The 19,222-nt window shown below is 39.6% G+C and overlaps 3 protein-coding genes across 5 annotated transcripts in view; 1 reads left to right on the forward strand and 2 right to left on the reverse strand.

Moving 5' to 3' along the window:
- Positions 1-1,220: 1,220 nt before the first annotated feature.
- LOC132855605 (phospholipase A and acyltransferase 1-like) lies at positions 1,221-7,794 on the reverse strand. The gene is made up of 3 exons (XM_060884733.1): positions 7,665-7,794; positions 2,261-2,529; positions 1,221-1,322 (listed from the first exon to the last, which is right to left on the reverse strand). The coding sequence occupies exons 1-3, from the start codon at positions 7,792-7,794 to the stop codon at positions 1,221-1,223; spliced, it is 501 nt and encodes a 166-aa protein (XP_060740716.1).
- Positions 7,795-9,883: 2,089 nt separating this feature from the next.
- LOC132842669 (phospholipase A and acyltransferase 1-like) lies at positions 9,884-15,500 on the reverse strand. 2 transcript variants are annotated; one of them, XM_060865470.1, is made up of 5 exons: positions 15,107-15,499; positions 13,141-13,196; positions 12,538-12,667; positions 11,226-11,494; positions 9,884-10,296 (listed from the first exon to the last, which is right to left on the reverse strand). In XM_060865470.1, exons 2-5 carry the CDS (start codon positions 13,171-13,173, stop codon positions 10,195-10,197), a joined length of 534 nt encoding a protein of 177 aa, XP_060721453.1. In that variant the 5' UTR covers positions 13,174-13,196; positions 15,107-15,499; the 3' UTR covers positions 9,884-10,194. The 2 variants fall into 2 exon arrangements, with proteins under 2 accessions (XP_060721453.1, XP_060721462.1); XM_060865479.1 differs by lacking the exon at positions 13,141-13,196 and having other exon boundaries at positions 15,107-15,500.
- A 1,713-nt stretch (positions 15,501-17,213) lies between these two features.
- The window catches only part of ankrd13c (ankyrin repeat domain 13C), a 40,372-nt gene continuing 38,363 nt past the window's right edge, over positions 17,214-19,222 (forward strand). For both annotated transcript variants that reach the window (XR_009648435.1, XM_060868858.1), the window contains exon 1: positions 17,214-17,778. Coding sequence is in view for 1 of the 2 variants with exons in the window: in XM_060868858.1 (XP_060724841.1) it covers positions 17,394-17,778 (385 nt within the window). In the remaining variant the exon portion in view is untranslated. The remainder of the gene's footprint in view (positions 17,779-19,222) is intronic.

The following is a 19,222-nucleotide window of genomic DNA, read 5'->3' on the forward strand; positions in this document are numbered from 1 at the left end:
ATAAAATTATATAAATATAGAAATTATAATAAAATAACTAATGTTTCTTTCGCTCCATCAGTTGTTTCAAAAACTAATGCAACTGAGTTAAACACTCATACGTTGATAAGACATTAAATCATAACCATTTACATTTGTTGCTGTATCGGTTCAGTGATTTACGCATGCGCAGTAACAACAGCTCCTCGGTTCTCAGTATGTCGGACGCGTCCGAAAGAAACAGTTCTCAGTTCAGTTTACTGATGATTCGCTGTATTTCAATGATTCACGCATGCGCAGTATCAAGCTCGAGCTCACAGTTCTCTCAGCACAACATGTCTCAGTTCAGTGTACAGGAGTTACATATACTCCGGGATATTAGTTTGTTTAGAGTCGGAGGGGCTGTCAGACATGACCGAAAGTGAATAACTTTAGTAACTTGTGGATCAGCGCCGACTGTTGACAACGAATCAGTCCGATTTGGTGAACTGGTTCATCCAGTACACTAAAAAGAACCGGTTCAAAAGAACGATTCGTTCACGAACTGGCCATCACTACTTCTCTATAGTTCCGGCTTTCTATTTTTTTTTAAAGAAACACAGGCCGCGATATAATTTCCATCCTATTTTATTATAACGCTTGAGCAAAGTTTTAACTACATTAGGCAAAGTCAAGGCTCACCATGCAAAACATCAACGTACAACCCACGAATGTAAGAACTATATCAAGCCACGGAGGGATATTGCAGTAGCACGTTGTAATGTGTCCAGACGCTACAGTATATAGGGTTTCTCTGGGAGTAAAATGGCGACCGGAAGCAATGCATTGTGGGAAATGTATTTAATTCATTTGTTCATCTTCAGAAACATTTCTCATAATATAAACATGTTGTTATATATCAGTATGTATGTATTTAACAAAAAAGGTAGCTTAAACTTAACCTATACACTAACTCGCATTACTACATCATGCGTTCAAACACAAACACTTCCTGTTATAATCAACCTCTAGACATTTCAGAGAATAGACTATATTATCATATAAATCTATATTCTATTTATAATTTGCTGGAATGCTGTCATGTATACTTTAATGTATACAAAGTAAATAAAGAAATCAATCTGTGTCAAAGAACAAAACCTAAATCATAAGCACAAACTAAGTAGCTCTGGTTGCATATAATGTGTAAATAAAAATGTGTGGATAGAATTAAAAGCTTGAATTTGTGAGTTGCACTGATGTCAGGAACGTCTGTTCCTGTAGCGAGTGTTGATGCGGCGAAGCAGAGAAAAGGCACTCGCTGCTGCGGTCACCAAACTTATCACCCCGATAGCACGCGTTGCCTAAAAACACAAGAGACAATAAACGTAATGAATGATCGGTTTAAATGCAGTTAGGTATATCTGTATATTTTTCAAAATTAAAGGTGTATGAAATTTCCTGTGTGGACACAATGCCTTGTATAAATATTTTCTCCCACAATCTTTATTTTTTAAATATAATGTAAAAACAGACAAAACACAATACCTACATGAGAGTGATTGTATAAGTATTCAGTAATTGTTAGTGTTAAACCCCATTTAGAAATCACATAATTAAATTAATTGCATGCTGGAGGATTTCTGGTTTGTTCTTTTTGCCCTCGGTACCTACTTTCTTGCATTTATACAAACTCTGGTCTTGATACACAGACCACTTGATACACTGTGTTTCATATACTGTAACTTCTCATTTTCTTGAGACAATGAAACATGGTGGTGGTAGCATCATGATGCCTGGACTGGGAAACTGTTCAGGCTTGAGGACAATAAGGGTACAGACAAACACACAGGGAATTCTTAGAAGAAAACCTGTTTCAAGAGACTGGACAAATCTTCACCTTTCACCAGGACAACACTGCTAATAATACCACAACAACTAGACTGGAGTGTTTTCAAAACAAAGAACCTGAATGTGTTAGAATAGACTAATCAAACCCAATCCTCCATCAAATTGAGAAACTGCGGTGTCAAAACCTTCTCTCTAATCTGACGGACCTTAAGTAATTTCCTTGTGTATTAAAGCGCAAACGGTTCAGGGTCAGGATCCTTAAGAGTTAAGAATTCATTTCCACTCCACATTGTAGCACTATATTATGTGGGAAAGTTCAAGGAAGTAAATATTTATGGAAGGCATTGTATAGTCTCTGCTCTCGTTCAAGACGTTTAATAATCTTGTACTCTCTACTTTACAGGAACTGTCCTGTATTTAATAACAAAAGAAATGTCACATGGATTAAAACCTGCTCAGATAAACCCTTGCCATATCGCAGCAGGGTGACAAAGTGCTCGCAGTTGCTGCCCAACAGGTCATATGACACCTCCTGACCAATCAGTAGCTGTGCTTGCTCAATAATCTCAGACACAGGCAAAGGCGTGTGACTGCTGTCGTATTTATTGTTGACACGGAACGGATCTTCCCCCACAACGTCCTGCAGGAGCTGCATTCGCACCACAGCCTTCCGAGTGAACACTGACTTCACGCTGGACCTGGCGGCTGCTTGGCTTTCATCTAAGGGAAGACCAGAAATCACTCACACTGCATGTACTTGGAATATTCAAAACAAAATTATTGGCCCCTTTCATAATGAGTAAACAATCAAAACACACCTACATAATCATTTCCTTAACACATGAAGACACTAACACACAAAAAAGGTCCGCATGTAACATGAGTGAGGAAGGGCCCCGATCATTGATAACATCAGGATTTTATACACAGGATTCAAATGAAACAGGACATTTTAAAGCAAAACATCATCAACCATTGGCTTAGAAGCATCGCCTGCTCATCTTCTGACCAAGATAATCTGTACCTACCAAGGTCCTACGGGAACGGTCTGCTGGAAGCTGTTTTAGGAAAACAACTGCAATCTCTAGTCCAGGGGTCACCAACGCGGTGCCCGCGGGCACCTGGTCGCCCACAAGGAGCACTTAAGGCGCACGCGAGGCACGTTCTAAAAATAGCACTGGTCAAAATATAGCTCCGCCTAAAAAAATTTTCTTGCTGTAGTTTTTGAATAAAAAACGCTTGCATTAACGTAGATTTTAAAATGACGATATTTAATTTCATTTTATTTCATTAAAAAAATGAAAACAAAAATGTTTTATGTGTATAACGAACTCTGGCCTTTTCTGAAGTCAAATGTCAATATTGCGCGCACGTCAAATGTCAATATTGCGCGCACGTCACGTCCGACTCCTGACACAAGGAAGTGGTGCAGCAACGATGAGGAGTTAGTTGTGATTTACCCCCAAAAAATGGCAGAAAAGCAACAGAAAACATACCATTTTCACAGTGTTTGGGAGGAAGAGTTCTTTTTACGTCAGTCACAGAAAAGTGTGTGTCTCATTTGCGGGACGACTGTTGCGACGGCAAAGCGGCACAATGTGGCGAGACACTTCAGTCTGCGTCACGAAAGTTTCAATGCTAACTACCCACCCGGCAGCGCATTAAGGACAGAAAAAGCCATTACAAATCCTTTCATGCAAGTGGACATGACATGCACTGCTGAGCAACTAAGTGCTTGTTCAAATTGGATGCTGGACAGGTAAAGATCCTAACGTTCCAAAATGACCTCCACCTCAAAGCCCATCAGTCTACATCAAACTTTTGGTGTCTTGTGGACACAGAAAAGTACAGTGGTGTATGAACAGCAGCTATGAAAGTTGCCTGCCTTTTTGGTTCAACCTCTCTCTGTGAATCAGCCGTTTCTAACATGAACTTTATCAAGAACAAACACAGAACACGCCTTACTGATGCACATTTACAAGACTCACTCAGACTTGCAGTGTCAAATTATTCACCAGATTACAGTACACTGGTGAGCAGAATGCAGTGCCAGGCTTCCCACTAACAGACATTTACAGACAAAGAGATAACATGTGTTCATTGAAAACACCATAACATTAAACTAAAAATGGCGCACAGAAATGTGAAATTTTTTTTGAAAAAGACTAAATTACTTGTGAATATTCCTTCCATCATTGTTGTATAAATCATTGTTAATAATTGTGGAGAATAATTAACATTGACTTGTGAGCAGTCTCTTCACCATATTATTATTATTATTATTATTATTATTATTATTATTATTAAAAAGTGATCTGTGCAATTTTGCTCTTGAGGAAGTTTGTATCAAACCGGTAGCCCTTCGTACTACTCAGTTCCCTTGAAGTAGCCCTCAGTCTTAAAAAGGTTGGTGACCCCTGCTCTAGTCACAGTAACTACCAGCCATGAGACGCATAGAAGCATAAGGACAGGTTCTTATGAACATCTCTAAAGTGAAAATGTCCACTACAAGTCAGAGTGAGCTCCAAAGCTGACATACTTGTGCGCTGCTGAAGACTAGAGACCTAGCCTTCAGAACAGGGACAGGGACATCCACAGCCACTTCCAGGACAGCGTAGACACCCGGCGCATGTGGCAGGGCATACAGGCGATCGCAAACTACAAGACAGCTTCACCTGCCTGTGATAGTGATGCCTCCCTCCCAGATGCACTGAATGACTTCTATGCTCGGTTTGAGATGCAAAACAATATAACGGCAAGGAAGACCATCCCTCCCCCAACTATCAGGTACTCTGTCTATCCACAGCCGATGTGAGGAAAACTCAATGCAGAGTGAACCCACAGAAGGTTACTGGACAAGACAACATTCCTGGCAGGGTGCACAGGGAATGCGCAGAACAGCTAGCGGATGTCTTCACTGACATCTTCATTTCCCTGAGCAGTGCTGTTGTTCCTACATGCCTCAAGACAACCACCATTGTCCCTGTCTCAAAGAAGTCTACAGTGTCCTGCCTCAATGACTAGTGTCCAGTTGCACTCACACCTATCATTATAAAGTTCTTTGAGAAGCTTGAAGCACATCAAGACCCAGTTACCACCCTCACTGGACCCCCTACAGTTCACGTATAGTCCAAACCGCTCCACGGACAATGCCATTGCCACAAACGGCCCTTCATTTAGCCCTCACCCACCTGGACAATAAAGACACGTACATACGAATACTGTTCATAGACTTTAGTTCGGCATTCAATACAATCATCCCTCAGCACCTGATTGGGAAGCTGAGCCTGCTGGGACTGAACACCTCCCTCTGCAACTAGATCCTGGACTTTCTGACTGGGAGACCTCAGTCAGTCTGGATCGTGAACAGCATCTCCAGCACCACCACACTGAGCACTGGAGTCATATCATTTAACATGGAGGGGAGTGACATCTGCTCCACGCAGACTCTCCACTGGTGTCCCACAGGGCTCAGTACTTGGTCCACTTCTTTTCTCCCTATATACTCACTCTCTTGGTGAAGTTATTTCCTCACATGGGTTATCTTACCACTGCTATGCTGATGATACACAACTTATCTTCTCTTTCCCACCCGCAGATACCACAGCTTCTGATCAGATCTCAGCATGTCTGGCAGAAATATTATCATGGATGACTGGACATGGACTCAACATGGATCATCAGTTAAAGCTCAACCCTAGAAAAACTGAACTGCTGATCATCCCAGGTGATTCATCCCCAGGTCATGATCTTGCAATATTCTTGCATAACAATCTGATCTCCCCTTCAGCCACAGCTCGCAACCTTGGGGTAACCATGGACAATCAAATGTCCTTTTCCTCTCATGTTGCTAATGTGACTAGCTCATGTCGGTTCCTCCTCTACAACATTAGAAGGATTTGGCCATTTTTGTCCACACAGGCTGCTCAGGTACTTGTTCAATCGCTTGTCATTTCAAGACTGTACTACTGCAACGCACTGTTGGCAGGTCTACCTATGAACACAATTTGTCCTCTGCAAATGATCCAAAATGCAGCTGCACGGCTTGTTTTCAACCTGCCTAAGTTCCCACACACAACCCCACTGCTGTGATCCCTCCACTGGCTTCCGGTAGCTGCACGCATCAGATTAAAAAAACGGACCAGCTCCCTCTTACCTCAAAGCCCTCATCAGTCCTCGCACTGCACCCCGCACCCTCAGATCTACTAGCACTGCTCGACTGGTTCCACCATCTCTCAGGCTAAGAGGCAAGTATACAACAAGACTCTTTTCTGTTCTGGCACCAATGAACTTCCCCTAGGGGTCCAGACAGCTGAGTCACTGGCTATTTTCAAATGATGGTTGAAGACCATCTTATTCACGAAACACTTCAACTAGCACTTCCTTCCTTGTTTATTGCATATATGTTTATAACTCATGGTATCTTAAGTTTGTAACCTAGTGAACCAGAGTTAAGGTAACAATAATAGAGACTGAAGCACTTCTGTATGTCGCGCTGGATAAGGGCATCTGCCAAATGCTGTAAATGTAAATGGAGCCCCTCAGGGCTGCATGCTCAGCCTACTGCTATTCACCTTGCTGACTCACGATTGTGCAGCAATGCACAGATCAAATCATATTATCAAGTTTGCCGATGACACGAACATGGTGGGTCTCATCAGCAAGAATGATGAGTCAGCATACAGAGAGGAGGTGCAACAGCTAACTGCCTGGTGTAGATCCAACAACCTATCTCTGAATGTTGATAAAACCAATGAGATGGTTGTTGATTTCAGGAGCACGCAGAGTGACCACTCTCTGCTGAACATCAACAGATCATCTATAGAGATGGTCAAGAGCACCAAATTTCTTGGTGTTCATCTAGCGGAGAACTTCACCTGGTCACTCAACACCAGCTCCATCACCAAGAACGCCCAGCAGTGTCTTTACTTCTTACGAAGGCTGAGAAAGGCACATCTCCCTCCCCCATTTTGACTACTTTTTACAGAGGGACCATTGAGAGCATTCTGAGCAGCTGCATCACTGTCAGGTTTGGAAACTGCACCATCTCGGATCTCAAAACCCTGCAGCGGATAGTGACGACAGCTGAGAAGATCATTGGAGTCTCTCTTCCCTCTATCATTGACATTTACACCACACGTTGCATCTGCAAAGCCAAAAGCATTGAGGATGACCCCACACACCCCTCACACACACTCTTCACCCTACTGCTGTCTGAAGAAAGGTATCGAAGCATTCGGGCCCTCAGGACCAGACTTTGTAACAGTTTCTTTTCACAAGCCATCAGACTCCTTAATAACTTAACTGAACTGTACTGAGCACAACACACACACACACATCAACTGTATGGACTGCACAGACCTACACCAAATACACACTCTTCCAATATATATCCATCAAACTGTTTACTTACTGTTTTGCACAGTTTTTTGCTCCTTGCACATGCTGTCTCACATTTCAGTCGATTGTTGTTTTGCACAATCCTTTACAATATCTCAGGTAACTCCTGCTATAATACTGTGTTTATTCCAGTATTTCTGCACACGCAATATTGTTTGAACATACATTATTTACAATTGTCGGCGCTGTTTCTTTTTATTGTCTTTTGTGAATTGTCTTTGGTGTAATGTCTTGTATTTCTTGTTTGCACTGCCTTTTGTCCTGCACTGTTTGCACCAGGTTGCACAGATGCACTTTTTGTGGCTAGGACTACTAATTAAGTCCTTAGCTCTGTCTTTGTTTCATGTAGCACCATGGCCCTGGAGAAACGTTGTCTCATTTCACTGTGTACTGCAACAGCTATATATGGTTGAATTGACAATAAAAGCTTCTTGATTTGACTTGACTTGACTCACCGACTGGTGTAAGGTTGACAACGTATATATCTCCCAGATACAAGGCCCAGTGCTGATAGGCCGGTCGAAAGATCTCGATCAGGTCACCGGGCTGGGGTTCTCTGTAAGTGTCTAGGTCACTAGTAGCCATCTGAAATTAAAAAACATCCCATAAGTCAAAACTCAGGAGAAATCTGAGTTCGGTTGTTTCTTTTTTCACACCTTTGTATGAATCGTTCAACACCAGTACGATGAAAAGATCCATTACATTTACATTTACGGCATTTGGCAGACACCCTTATCCAGAGCGACATACAAAAGTGCTATTCCAAGTATTTCAGGAAGAGTGTCTCATGTGTCCAAGTTATAGCTGACAATGAAATGATGATGATGATGATGATGATGGGGTGTGACTTTAACCTTCTAATCGGCTAAGACTATCTGTGTAATGGTGGCGGTTAAGCATGTTTGCACAAAACTATTGGCACCCCTCACCATGAGATAATAGCAGCATCCGGTCTGTTCCTGCTGCAATTTTAAAGATGTTGGGAAAACCTGTAGAGGACCTGTAGAGGACTTCTCCTAGAGCTCTGTGTAAATTGATGTCTTATTTCACTCAAATTTGGAGACTGATCAGAATAAAGCAGTTACTGAAGATGAATGAATAATTTTGTAGGGATGTCAGTAATTAGGACACAATAAGATAATTAAATTCAGCTTGTTGTGTTCAGCTTGAGCATCTCACAAAACACTGGGGACTCTTTCCACGAATGTTAAATAAATAAATAAATCTCCTTATCTTAGAAAACAAAAAAAAACAACAACCAGATTTTAAACAGATTCATGACAAGCATCCATCATGGACTGATGTCACCTTTTAAGCTGTTGCTATTGAAACGATTACATATTAGTACGAATACATTAACCTCCTGAGACCCGCATGCTACTGTTGTGTACATTACAATTTCTACTGATTCTCTTAATTCATAGCTGATAACTATAAATTTAATCAGTGTTTTCAAGGAAGCAGTTTGGCAAAAGAATTATACCTAACAGTCTCATATAAGGTTGGTACAATAAATATATAGACAATATATAGACAAATGTTATGTCCTCATATGAGGACATACGGGTCTCAAGAGGTTAATGTAAACCTGAGATTTTTTAGCTGCATTAGAGTGTTATAGAAAGAAAATTAATCAGTGCCTTCTGACCAATCAGATGAAGAGGTGGTTTGGATACAACATTATTGAATAAAGTGGTAACTTGCGTCACTGGAGAATGTTGGAGAATTGCCAGACAATCAGGACACACACACACACACACACACACACACACACACACAAACAATACAGCAGCACAAGAAGCCACAATAGCCACAAAATAATAGAGAAACAGGTAGAAAAATACAATGGAAGTGTTAAACTATATAATATTATAGATTTTTTTCGCAGTAATTTTCTACTGCCAGACTTTCATTCCCCAGACAATCACCCCGATCAACAACTCACCATAATTATATTCCCTGCTTCATATCTATAAGTACTGCATTATCAGAAACGTCAGTCATCACACCATCTGTATATATTACACACACTACTGCTGCTATATATTGTACAAAAGCATAATATTGCACAATACTTTTATTTGCACTCCCATGCACTTCTCACACTTTAAGTACATAACTTATCTGTCATATATTCTGTATTCCTATTTAATGCTCATACTGTCTATATTGACTCACATCGTCTATTTTGTCTTCTATAGTCCAAGTTAAATGTATAGTATAGTGTTATTTATGTCTGTACCTTTGAGAGTCACAAACAGCTGGAACCAAATTCCTTGTGTGTGTAAACACACTTGGCCAATAAACCAGATTCTGATTCTGATTCTGATTCTGATGATCATTATTTATAGTAAACCACAGCCCTTACTATCTATCTATCTATCTATCTATCTATCTATCTATCTATCTATCTATCTATCTATCTATCTATCTATCTATCTATCTATCTATTTGTTTTTAAACTTTTTTATTTCAAATGTACCTACAGTACAGTGTGTGTAACCTGATAGATTAAGTGAATTGGCTGCAGAAACTTCTCAGGATTTTTCCCAGTTTTTTTCACCCATTGTATTGTGCTGTGTAACTGAATTCTTGAAACATAAAACCAAACATATCTACAAAATAGACAATCAAACAACATTTAAAAAAAAAAGAAAAAAGCCACGGAGAGATATTGCAGTAAAACACATTTTAATGTGTCCAGATGTTATGGGGTTTCCCTGGGATTAAAATGGTGACTGTAAGCAATGCATTTTGGGAAAAAGTCTGAAATTACAGGCATGAGAAATGTATGTAATTCATTCGTTCTTCAGCAACACTGCTCATAATATAAAAATGTTTTTATATATCAGCAAAACAATCCTCACCCGGTGTCAAAGAACAAAACCTAAATCATAAGCACAAACTAAGTAGCTCTGGTTAAATAGAATTAAAAAATGATATGTGCATAGAATTAAAAGCTTGAATTTGTGAGTTGCAATGATGTCAGGAAGGTCTGTTCCTGTTGCGATTGTTGATGAGGCCAAGCATAGAAAAGGCACTCGCTGCTGCGGTCACCAAACTTATCGCCCCGATAGCACGCGTTGCCTAAAAACACAAGAGACCAGATACAATAAACGTAATGAATGATCGGTTTAAATGCAGTTATGTATATCTGTATATTTTTCAAAATTAAAGGTGTATGAAATTTCCTGTGTGGACACAATGCCTTGTGTAAATATATTCCCCCACAATCTTTATTTTTTAAATGGAATGTAATAACAGACAAAAAACAATACCTACATGAGAGTGATTGTATAAGTATTCAGTAATTGTTAGTGTTAAACCCCATTTAGAAATCACATAATTAAATTAACTGCATGCTGGAGGATTTCTGGTTTGTTTTTTTTGCCCTCAGTACCTACTTTCTTGCATTTATATATATTTATATATTTATTTATATAACTGCCATTTTCCTGGGACAATGAAACGTGGTGGTAGCATCATGATGCCTGGACTGGGAAACTGTTCAGGCTTGAGGACAATAAGGATGCAGACAAACACACAGGGAATTCTTAAAAGAAAACCTTTTTCAAGAGACTTGCACAAAACATGAGACTGGACGAAGCTTCACCTTTCACCAGGACAACACTGCTAATAATACCACAACAACTAGACTGGAGTGTTTTCAAAACAAAGAACCTGAATGTGTTAGAATAGACTAATCAAACCCAATCTTCCATCAAATTGAGAAACTGTGGTGTCAAAATCTTCTTTCTAATCTGATGGACTTTAAGTAATTTCCTTATGCATTAAAGCGCAAAAGGTTCAGGGTCAGGATCCTTAAGAGTTAAGAATTCATTTACACTCCACATTGTAGCACTATATTATGTGGGAAAGTTCAAGGAAGTAAATATTTATGCAAGGCATTGTATAGTCTCTGCTCTCGTTCAAGACGTTTAATAATCTTGTACTCTCTACTTTACAGGAACTGTCCTGTATTTAATAACAAACAGAAATGTCACATGGATTAAAACCTGCTCAGATAAACCCTTGCCATATCGCAGCAGGGTGACAAAGTGCTCGCAGTTGCTGCCCAACAGGTCATATGACACCTCCTGACCAATCAGTAGCTGTGCTTGCTCAATAATCTCAGACACAGGCAAAGGCGTGTGACTGCTGTCGTATTTATTGTTGACACGGAACGTATCTTCCCCCACAACGTCCTTCAGGAGCTGCATTCGCACCACAGCCTTCCGAGTGAACACTGACTTCACGCTGGACCTGGCGGCTGCTTGGCTCTCATCTAAGGGAAGACCAGAAATCACTCACACTGCATGTACATGGAATATTCAAAACAAAATTATTGGCCCCTTTCATAATGAGTAAACAATCAAAACACACCTACATAATCATTTCCTTAACACATGAAGACACTAACACACAAAAAAGGTTGCAGGATGCTTGCACAAAACTATTGTCACTTTCACAAGGAGAGAATACACCACTTAATCTCTTCCTATGATTTCTAACAAGGTTGGGAAAACAAGTAGAGGATTTTATTTTTATTGACTCATCCATTCAGATAAACATATATCAGTTTAACATGTAACTGGAAGACTTCTTTAATTTAGACTACCAGGTTAGAATCTGGAGACTAATCGATCCAAAACCATTTGAACTTTTTCCAGGGATTACATGTTTTTATTAATCATACTGTAGACATGGTTGTGTTTAAAGGTAGTTTTATTGCTTGTGCAGTTTTTCTATATTTACTGACTGTGTTGTATTGTGTTGTGTTAAAAGTTCTTTGGGTTTTCACCAAGAAAATAAAAATTTCATCTTTGACCACGATAAAGCAGCTACTGAAGAATTATAGAAGAAGTCTTTATTTATGTAATGTATACATCTCAGCACAGTGAAATTCTTTAACCACATATCTCAACTTTGGAGGTTGGGGTCAGAGCACAGGGTCAGCCATGATACAGCACCCCTTGGAGCAGTGAGTGCTAAGGGCCTTGCTTAAGGGCCCAACAGTAGCAGTTTGGCAGTGATAGGGCTTGAACCCCGATCCAATCAACAGCCCAGAGCCTTAACCGCTTGAGCCACCACTGCCCTAATTAATTTTGAAGGGGCACCAATAATTTTGCCACATTTTGACGGAAAACACTATTATTCAGAATCAAAATATTGCAATAATTCTTTGTGATGTTTATCATATAGAACATTTTCCACAGTCTTTAAAAGGCTGGCAATAATACCCAAGAGTATTGTGCTAATAACTGTTAGAAACATAATGAATTTCACTTCCTACAGAGTCAGAGTGAGCTCCAAGGCTGACGCACTCACCGACTGGTGTAAGATTGATGACGTATCCATCTCCCAGATACAAGGCCCAGTGCTGATAGGCCGGTCGAAAGATCTCGATCAGGTCACCGGGCTGGGGTTCGCTGTAAGTGTCTGGGTCACTAGTAGCCATCTGAAATGAAAAAACATCCCATAAGTCAAAACTCAGGAGAATTCTGAGTTCGGTTGTTTCTTTTTTCATACCTTTGTATGAATCGTTCAACACCAGTACGATAAAAAGCCCCGTTACATTTACATTTATGGGCCCTTATCCAGAACGACTTGCAAAAGTGCTATTCCAAGTATTTCAGGAAGAGGTAGGTTTTCACCCGTTGTTTGTAGACAGCCAGTGACTCGACTATTTGGACATCTAGGGGAGGTTCATTCCACCACCTCGGTGTCAGAACAGAAAAGAGTCTTGATGTATACCTACGTCTTACCCTGAGAGACGGAGGGACCAGTCGAGGGAGCGAGATGCAGTGTAAAGAGTGATAAGAGCTTTGAGGTAAGAGGGAGCTGGTCCATTTTTGGCCTTGTAGGCAAGCATCAGTGGTGTGGTGTGTAAGAATGAATGCAGGGTGAAAACAGGTTGAAAACATTACTTACATTAATGTTTGCGTTCAGTTGATTATCCGTCATCCCAAAGCAAAACTGTACATATTCTATAGAAAAAAAAATGTTTTTGATATAGAGTTTGGTTTATAACGTGGTATCATCATCACGTGTACATGTTATAGCGAAAGCATCACAGCACAATAATCAGATAAACCAGTAATCCAATAATTATGTGTCAAAGTTAGAGGTGACAATGACAAAATGATGATGATGATGATGATGATGATGGGGTGTTCCTTTACAGCAAAATAATCAACAGATTTTTGTAATATGGCGCAAAAAGTGTGTTTTATTCCTTTGACCTCACAGCATTTTATTAAGTAAAGAATGATATGTCATAACACCATAACTTCATAACTTTATATTCCTTTCTAGTTATATTTAATGTAAATTTTCCTGAAAAACAAATTAGCTAACGTTATGCTTCATATTAAATATAATTCATAGTATTAACACAAACTATTTTCTAACACCTTCTAATAGGCTAAGACTATCTGTGTAATGGTAGCAGTTAGGCATGTTTGCACAAAACTACTGGCACCCCTAGCATCAGGTCTGTTCCTGTGGTAATTTTAAAGATGTTGGGAAAACCTGTAGAGGATTTAGGACTTCTACTCCAGCTCCGTGTAACTTGATGTCTTATTTCGCTCAAATTTGGAGACTGATCAGGATAAAGCAGTTACTGAAGATGAATGAATAATTTTGTAGGGATGTCAATAATTAGGACACAGTAAGACAATTAAATTCAGCTTGTTGTGTTACAAATCTCAAAGAACATCTCACAAAACACTGGAGACGCTTTCCACGAATGTTAAATAAATAAATAAATCTCCTCATCTCACAAAACAAAAAAAAAAATGAAATGAATCAGCGCCTTCTGACCAATCAGATGTAGAGTTGTATTATAAGATGTGTTTATTAGGAATTCCGTATTACTTTGGATACAATATTATTGAATACAGTGATAACTTGCGTCACTGGAGAATGTTGGAGAATTGCCAGACAATCAGGACACACACACACACACAAACAATACAGCACACAAGAAGCCACAATAGCCACAAAATAATAGAGAAACAGGTAGAAAAATACAATGGAAGTGTTAAACTATACAATATAGATTTTTTTCCCAGTAATTTTCTACTGCCAGACTTTCATTCCGCAGGCAATCACCCCGATCAACAACTCACCATAATTATATTCCCTGCTTCATATCTATAAGTACTGCATTATCAGAACTGTCAGTCATCACACCATCTGTATATATTACACACACTACTGCTGCTATATATTGTACAAAAGCATAATATTGCACAATATTGTTATTTGCACTCCCATGCACTTCTCACACTTTAAGTACATAACTTATCTGTCATATATTCTGTATTCCTATTTAATGCTCATACTGTCTATATTGACTCACATCATCTGTTTTGTCTTGTCTTGTATAGTTCAAGTTAAATGTATAGTATAGTGTTATTTACTGTATGTCTGTACCTTTGAGAGTCACAAACAGCTGGAACCAAATTCCTTGTGTGTGTAAACACACTTGGCCAATAAACCAGATTCTGATCCGATTCTGATGATCATTACTTTTTAACAATTTTGTTAAATAAAAATCCCTGAATGTTCTAACTTATAGTGAACCACAGCCCTTACTATCTATCTATCTATCTATCTATCTATCTATCTATCTATCTATCTATCTATCTATCTATCTATCTATCATTTTATTTGTTTTTAAACTTTTTTATTTCAAATGTACCTACAGTACAGTGTGTGTAACCCGATAGATTAAGTGAATTGGCTGCAGAAACTTCTCAGGATTTTTCTGTTTTTTTCACCCACTGTATTGTGCTGTGTAACTGAATTCCTGAAACATTAAACCACAAATATCTACAAAATAGACAATCAACAACATTTTTTGAAAAAAAAAAGAAAGACCCAAACTACTTACTTAACAGCAGGAATCATCCTTGTCTGTATCTCTATTCCACTTCCATTGGAGTCAGATAAGATTTACAAGGAAAACCTTAGAAAGAAAGCAAAATATTTCCTCAGGATCAATCTGTAAGTTGTTAATGATGATAAATCAGGCCAGGAATGTGTGAAAGGTTCAGCAGTGGTTCCACAGTAAGGACAGAGCTCTTCAAAGGTTCATCTCGCTTTGCTGGCTGACACACTAACACGCCAGTGTCATTCTCAGGTCAATGCTTTCATTGTGCCAAAAAAAAACCACCCTGTGTCCTCTGTGACATCAATCAGGCCAATAGGGGGAAGACGGTTTAGAGTTTAGAGCTCAGCAACCCAGGGCTGTGCAACTTGACCAAGGCCTGGAACTTTGATGACATTTACATTTACATTTACAGCATTTGGCAGACGCCCTTATCCAGAGCGACGTACATAAGTGCTTAAATCTCTAACATTGAATACATTAATGCTGGCTCACTAGGTTACATACTTAAGATACCATGAGTTTAAAACATTTGTTCAAAGTTACAATGAAAAAGTGTCAAAGGTGTGTTTTTTTTTTTTTTTTTTTTAAAATGCGAAAGATAAGGAAAGAAGTGCTAGTTGAAGTGTTTCCTGAATAAGTAGGTCTTCAACCGCCGCTTGAAAATATCCAGTGACTCAGCTGTCCGGACCTCTAGGGGAAGTTCATTCCACCACCTTGGTGCCAGTACAGAGAAGAGTCTTGTAGTATACTTGCCTCTTACCCTGAGAGATGGTGGAACCAACAGTCCTAATCAATACATGATTGTCGGACAGTATATGACAATAGAGCGGACATTATTTATAATCACACCCTAGTGTCACCCAAATGAGGATGAGGTTCCCTTTTGAGTCTGCTTCCTCTCAAGGTTTCTTCCTCTTCCATTTAAGGGAGTTTTTCATTTACATTTACATTTCAGTCATTTAGCAGACACCCTTATCCAGAGTGACTTACAATGTATTTCATAATGCAACTGAGCAATTGAGGGTTAAGGGCCTTGCTCAGGGGCCCATCAGTGGCAACTTGGTAGACGTGGGATTCAAACCCAAGTCTTTCACCCATAGTCCAACACCTTATCCATTAGTGTCCATTGTTTAAAGCTGCTTTAAAAATAAAATTTATATATATATATATCTTAGTGGTTAGCACGTTCGCCTCACACCTCCAGGGTTGGGGGTTCGATTCCCGCCTCCGCCTTGTGTGTGTGGAGTTTGCATGTTTTCCCCGTACCTCGGGGGTTTCCTCCGGGTACTCTGGTTTCCTCCCCCGGTCCAAAGACATGCATGGTAGGTTGATTGGCATCTCTGGAAAATTGTCCGTAGTGTGTGATTGCGTGAGTGAATGAGAGTGTGTGTGCCCTGCGATGGGTTGGCACTCCGTCCAGGGTGTATCCTGCCTTGATGCACGCCTGAGATAGGCACAGGCTCCCCGTGACCCGAGGTAGTTCAGATAAGCGGTAGAAAGTGAGTATATATATATATTTATATACAGGTATGTATGTATATGTGTGTGTGTGTGTGTGTGTGAGATGTAAAATGTGCCAATTCTGAGACATACTGTACTTGTGTGTGATTATTGGTTGGTAAGAATAGTAATGTTTACAGTAATAATCTTTAAGTTCTCACAGTAACCACTAGGTGGCATCAGCTGCCGCCTTTCTATCATGTTGATGCTATTTGTGGAATTTCTTAACGATTTCTAAACAAACACGGTTGTCTTTAAGCATTTAAGAAGTTTATTAGTTTATTTAATCGCCTATATACTTGAGGTTAACAACAGAGTTTCGTTGCTACGCTCCTAAGCCGAAATATTCCCTAACGGAAGTCTTTACACGCACGCAAATATTTCTTCCCCGCCCGTTTTGGGTATTCTGGATAACGATTGGCTATTACAACGACGGATCCTGAGCTGTGATTGGCTGTGATTTTTATTTACCCTAGACTCCTTCGATTGGACAAATGGGTTTCATGCGATTCTGTTGTAAATCACCAATCCTGTAAAGGAGGCGGGATTTATATAGAAATACGGGTGGGTTTATGACGTAGACGAGTTCTCGCGAGCACACAAGCGGAAGTTAGTTAGACAGATGGGGTTTTGGGTTTTGGTTGTTGGACGGTAAGGTAGCAGGGTTTAGGATGATGAAAGTAACCGTGTGTTTTTATCGTTAAACATGTCATCCATGTGTGTGTGATTTGTACACGGATCGCACTGGTTTCACGCCCTGTTTCGTCCCCCACTGAGACCACACAAGATGACCGGAGAGAAGATCCGCTCCCTTCGTAAGGACCACAAACCGGGGAAGGACGAGGACCTTCTCGGGCCGGACGAGGAAGCAGCGACCGGCACCTTCACATCGTCCAGCAGGACGAGCAGCAAAGGCAAAAGCAACAAGATCTTCAGCAACCACAAGATCATCAAATCTTCGTCTCAGCACAGCCACAATAATCAGCAACACACTCACAACACTAACAACGGCGTCTCCACCCCGGAAACCGTCGACGATCAAAACAAAAACAAAACGCCGATTATCCGAAGCGTCGACGATTTCCCGGTGCACGAGAGCGTGTTTAAAGGAGACGTCCGGCGATTATCGTCACTGATTCGTACACAGAATATTGCACAGAAAGATGTTCACGGTAAATCGACCCACCTTCCTTTTTTTTAACAGGTTGCGTAACACTGTATAATATATATTATATAGGCTAAACTAACGTTGCCATGGGAACGTCTTAGCCTAGTGGTTAAGGCGTTGGGTTACCGTTCAGAAGGTCATGGGTTCGAATCCCGGGTCCCAGCGTTTAAGCTGTCACCGTTGGGCCCCTGAGCAAAGAAAGCTATTAAACCTCAAGTGCTCAATTTTATTTAATAAGTAAATAAAAATATTATGTAAGTCGTTCTGGATAAGAAAGTCTGCCAAAATGCTGTAAATGTATATATATAAATGTAAACATCCCTTGTTGAACCATCAAAAGTCAACCATTTATTTATTTATTTATTTTTAAAATCTTTGCTTTTTTAAAGCTCTACATTTCCATCTTATACACATGCTAGACGACTCCGAATACAGATGTTTATCAGATGTTGTTAGTCTTTATTATAAATTCTTGGTGACAATAATGCAGCGATTCCCGAACTGAGTCGTGACCGTGTTTGGGGTCGAAACTCGAGTCTGCGTTTTTGTTTCGTTTGATTCTTTTATGAATTAATATTAGAAATATCTAAATCCCTACGATGAACTGGTGTCGTGTCTCAGATCATACTTTTTTGTATTATTCTGAACTGTTATTGAGTGCTAACAAGATCCAGTTTTAACGTTAGAGTTAGAATTTAAGCCTCACGAGTCTCATTCGAACCTGCTGATATCAGTAATGAATTTTCAAGCTCACTAAACGCTTTAGCTCAGAGTTTTCGATTCAAGATGCGGTTCATGACAACGGTCACGACGACAGGGAACGTCTGTGTGTTTTACGTTTTTTTTTGTGCATCAGGTATAAACCAGGCTGATCAAATTTACAGATACTACGAGGCATGGGGTTGCAAAACATCTGTAAGGATCGTTTGGATAAAAAAATTTTGGGAACCGCTGCAATAGTGTATGTTAATATTTAAAATCACTGACCAAAACATTTTCATGCTATCATGATGATTTTCCCGCCCACTTTCTAAGTCGTCATATTTAGAAGACGTGCTTATTCAGATTTTAAAAACCTGCGTGTTTTTATTTTTAGTTGTGAATTACAAAAATATTGTAAAGTTTTAAGCTAACTAACTAACCAACATCTCTAAACGTAAAATAGCCTCAAGTACTAGATTAAATAACTACAATTTTATGTTTTTTTAAAGCTTTTCAAATCTGATTGGTTGAAAGGATTTAACATACCGTTTCTATAGCAACAGCTTACATTGTGGCATTGGGTCGGATGGCTATCTGCTTGTCTTGTGCGATATAATCTTTAATAGTCTCTTCACATCTCTTACACTGCCATGGTGTTTAGTGATATTAACATTGATATTTTTTTTAATGATGTTACTGGACAGCAGCCAATCAGTAAATGAATCTGGCAGGGAGGGGGCGGCGCT

Source organism: Tachysurus vachellii, chromosome 1, assembly GCF_030014155.1.
Source record: "Tachysurus vachellii isolate PV-2020 chromosome 1, HZAU_Pvac_v1, whole genome shotgun sequence".
Classification (NCBI taxonomy): Eukaryota; Metazoa; Chordata; class Actinopteri; order Siluriformes; family Bagridae; genus Tachysurus; species Tachysurus vachellii.